Genomic DNA, 2,735 nt, shown 5'->3' with positions numbered 1-2,735 from the left:
CCCCGGTGCCGTGAATCGAACCGAACCGGACTGAACCGCACCGAACCGAACCGGACGAAATCGAACCGGACCGAACCGAACCGGACTGAATCGAACCGAACCGGACCGAAGCGAACCGATCCGGACTGAATCGAACGGAACCGAACCGAACCGAACCGAACCGGATCGAACCAGGAACGGGATCAAGATCGGGATCCGGGATCGGGATTTGGGATCGGGACCGAGACTCGAACCGGAACCGCGATCGGGACCGGATCCGAGACTGAAACCGGGATTCGAGATCGGGATCGGGAGCTCCGCGATGGCTCCGAGGAGTTTTGGGAGGGAACTGGGAGGGACTGGGAGGAACTGGGAGGGACTGGGAGGAACTGGGAGGGACTGGGAGGAACTGGGAGGGACTGGTGGTTCGCTCGGTTCCGGTGCCGCCGCCCCTGTCGGGATGGTCCCGGTCCATATTTGATCCCAGTCCATATTTGAACCCAGGCCGTATTTCAGCCCCGTCTAAATAATCTCAGTCCATTTTATCCCAGTCTATACAAACCCAGTCAATATTAGATCCCAGTCCATAGTTTATCTAAGCCCATATTTGATCTTAGTCAATATTTGATCCCAATCCATTTGATCCCAGTCCATATTTCATCCCAGTCCATAAGATCGCAGGCCATAATTGATCCCAGTCCATATTTCATCCCAGTCCATATTTGATCCCAGTCCAAATGATTCCAGTCCGTATTTGATCCCAGTCCATATTTGACCCCAGTCCATTTTTTATCCCAATTCATATTTGATCCCAGACCATATTTGAGCCCAGTCCATATTTGATCCAAATCTATTTAATCCCACTCCCTAATTGATCCCACTCCATATTTGATTCCAAACCTTATTTAATCCAAGTCCACATTTGATCCCAATCTATTTGATCCGAGTCCACATTTGATCCCACTCCATATTTAATCCCAGTCCACATTTGATCCCAGTCCATATTTAATCCCAGTCCCTAATTGATCTCACTCCATATTTAATCCCAGTCATTATTGCCCTGCACACATTCCAAAAGTCTGGAATTCCAGCTCCCAACCTTGAAGGCAAATGGAGCAAAATCCTACAGAGACATTTCCCTGCCAGCCCTCAGGACTGCAGCTCCTGGGACTGGGAATGAAAATATTAACCAGGAAATATAATAATAAAACATCAGGGGAGGGTCGGTGGGGACAGAGGGGTCAATTAAATCAGGCAAGGGGTCAATTAAATCAGGCAATGGGTCAATTAAATCAGGTAAGGGGTCAATTAAGTCAGGGCAGCGTCTCTGGTGGTCCCAGGGTCAAGGGAGACACTGAGAGAGAAACAGAGCAGGCAAAGAGAGGCAGGGGAGAAAAGGGGACACGAACACAATGAGCTGAGCAGGCGGCACTGTGCAAACAGAACTGCAACGGACTGAACATGAACGGGACAGAAATCTGTAAGTCTGAGAGTTTTATTTGCTATCAAATACACCCCACACGCCCAGCCCCACACAATCCCCACCCCACCGCTCTAATTGAGATCCCACTACTGTAAATTCAGGCTGGCTGTAGAATCGAGGAAAATTCGTATGGCATGGAGTTTTTCTCAGGAGGGATTGAGCATTCTGGGGCAAGCCTGAGCTGTTTTCACTGGGATTTGAGTCGTTTTCAGGTGACAGATTCATCTCTCTTGGCTTTTGGACTGCAAAGAGATCGAGAAGAGTAAAAAATTAAGGTGAAATTAAAAGGAAAAGCAGCCAGGTGTGTTCCCAGCATGGATCACAGGGAATGTGAGCGACCAGGGCTGTGCCCAAAGTGCCTCCTCCGGTGGGGGATGGAGCTGGAGCAGCGCACGAAGCTCTGCCCGCACTCGGGGCACTCGCAGGGCTTCCCTTACCAGTGCCTCTGTTGGTGTCGGGTCAAGATAGAGCTCTGTGAGAAGCTCTTCCCACACTGGGGACACTCGTAGGGCCTCTCCCCGGTGTGGATGCGCCGGTGGGTGACGAGGTGGGAGTTGTACTTGAATCCCTTCCCACAGTCGGGGCAGCGGAAGGGCCTCTCCTCTGAGTGAATCCGATAGTGGGCGAGGAGATGAGAGCTGGTCCGACACCTCTTCCTGCATTTATCACACTCGTAGGGCCTCTCCCCTGTGTGGATGCGCCGGTGGTTGATGAGGCTGGAGTTGTGCTTGAATCCTTTCCCACAGTCGGGGCATTGGAAGGGCCTCTCCTCTCTGTGAATCCAATAGTGCTTGAGGAGATCAGAACTGCACTGAAACGTCTTCCCACACTTGGAACACTTGTAGGGCCTCTCCCCAGTGTGAGTCTTCTGGTGCCTTATCAGGTTGGAGTTCCTGCTGAAGCTCTTCCCACACTCCCCACACTCGTAGGGCTTCTCCCCAGTGTGGATCCTCTGGTGTTCGATCAGGTCGCTGTTCCACCTGAAGCTCTTCCCACACTCCCCGCACGTGTGGGGCTTCTCCCCATCACGGAGCTGCTCACGGAGCACCAGCTCCGAGCTCTGGCTCCATCTCCGGCCGCCTTCCCGGCCCAGGCCGCCTCTTTCCCCCTCACATCCCCGCCAGCTGCCTTTGCAGCCCCTCCTCGTGCGGCATCTCCGCGCCTTTTCCTCCCCGTTGCCTTCCTGCGCCGTGGAGCCGCTCAAAACGGCCTCTTCCACCAGCTCCTGCCGCGGGCATTTCTCCTCCCTGCTCTCCATGCTCAGCTCCTGCTC

The 2,735-nt window shown here is 53.3% G+C and overlaps 1 protein-coding gene across 1 annotated transcript; it reads right to left on the bottom strand.

The window, feature by feature from the left end:
- Window positions 1-1,907: 1,907 nt before the first annotated feature.
- On the bottom strand, window positions 1,908-2,735 carry LOC128948934 (gastrula zinc finger protein XlCGF49.1-like; the record flags this gene model as incomplete). Its single annotated transcript, XM_054293692.1, has 1 exon — window positions 1,908-2,735. A coding segment is annotated over one exon (828 nt), but the record flags the coding sequence as incomplete, so codon positions are not given.

Source organism: Melozone crissalis, unplaced genomic scaffold (assembly GCF_028551555.1).
Source record: "Melozone crissalis strain CALT ecotype California unplaced genomic scaffold, PUWL_Pcris_2 ptg000177l_1, whole genome shotgun sequence".
In the NCBI taxonomy this organism is placed as follows: Eukaryota; Metazoa; Chordata; class Aves; order Passeriformes; family Passerellidae; genus Melozone; species Melozone crissalis.
This window is presented reverse-complemented; position numbering and strand designations above follow the sequence as displayed.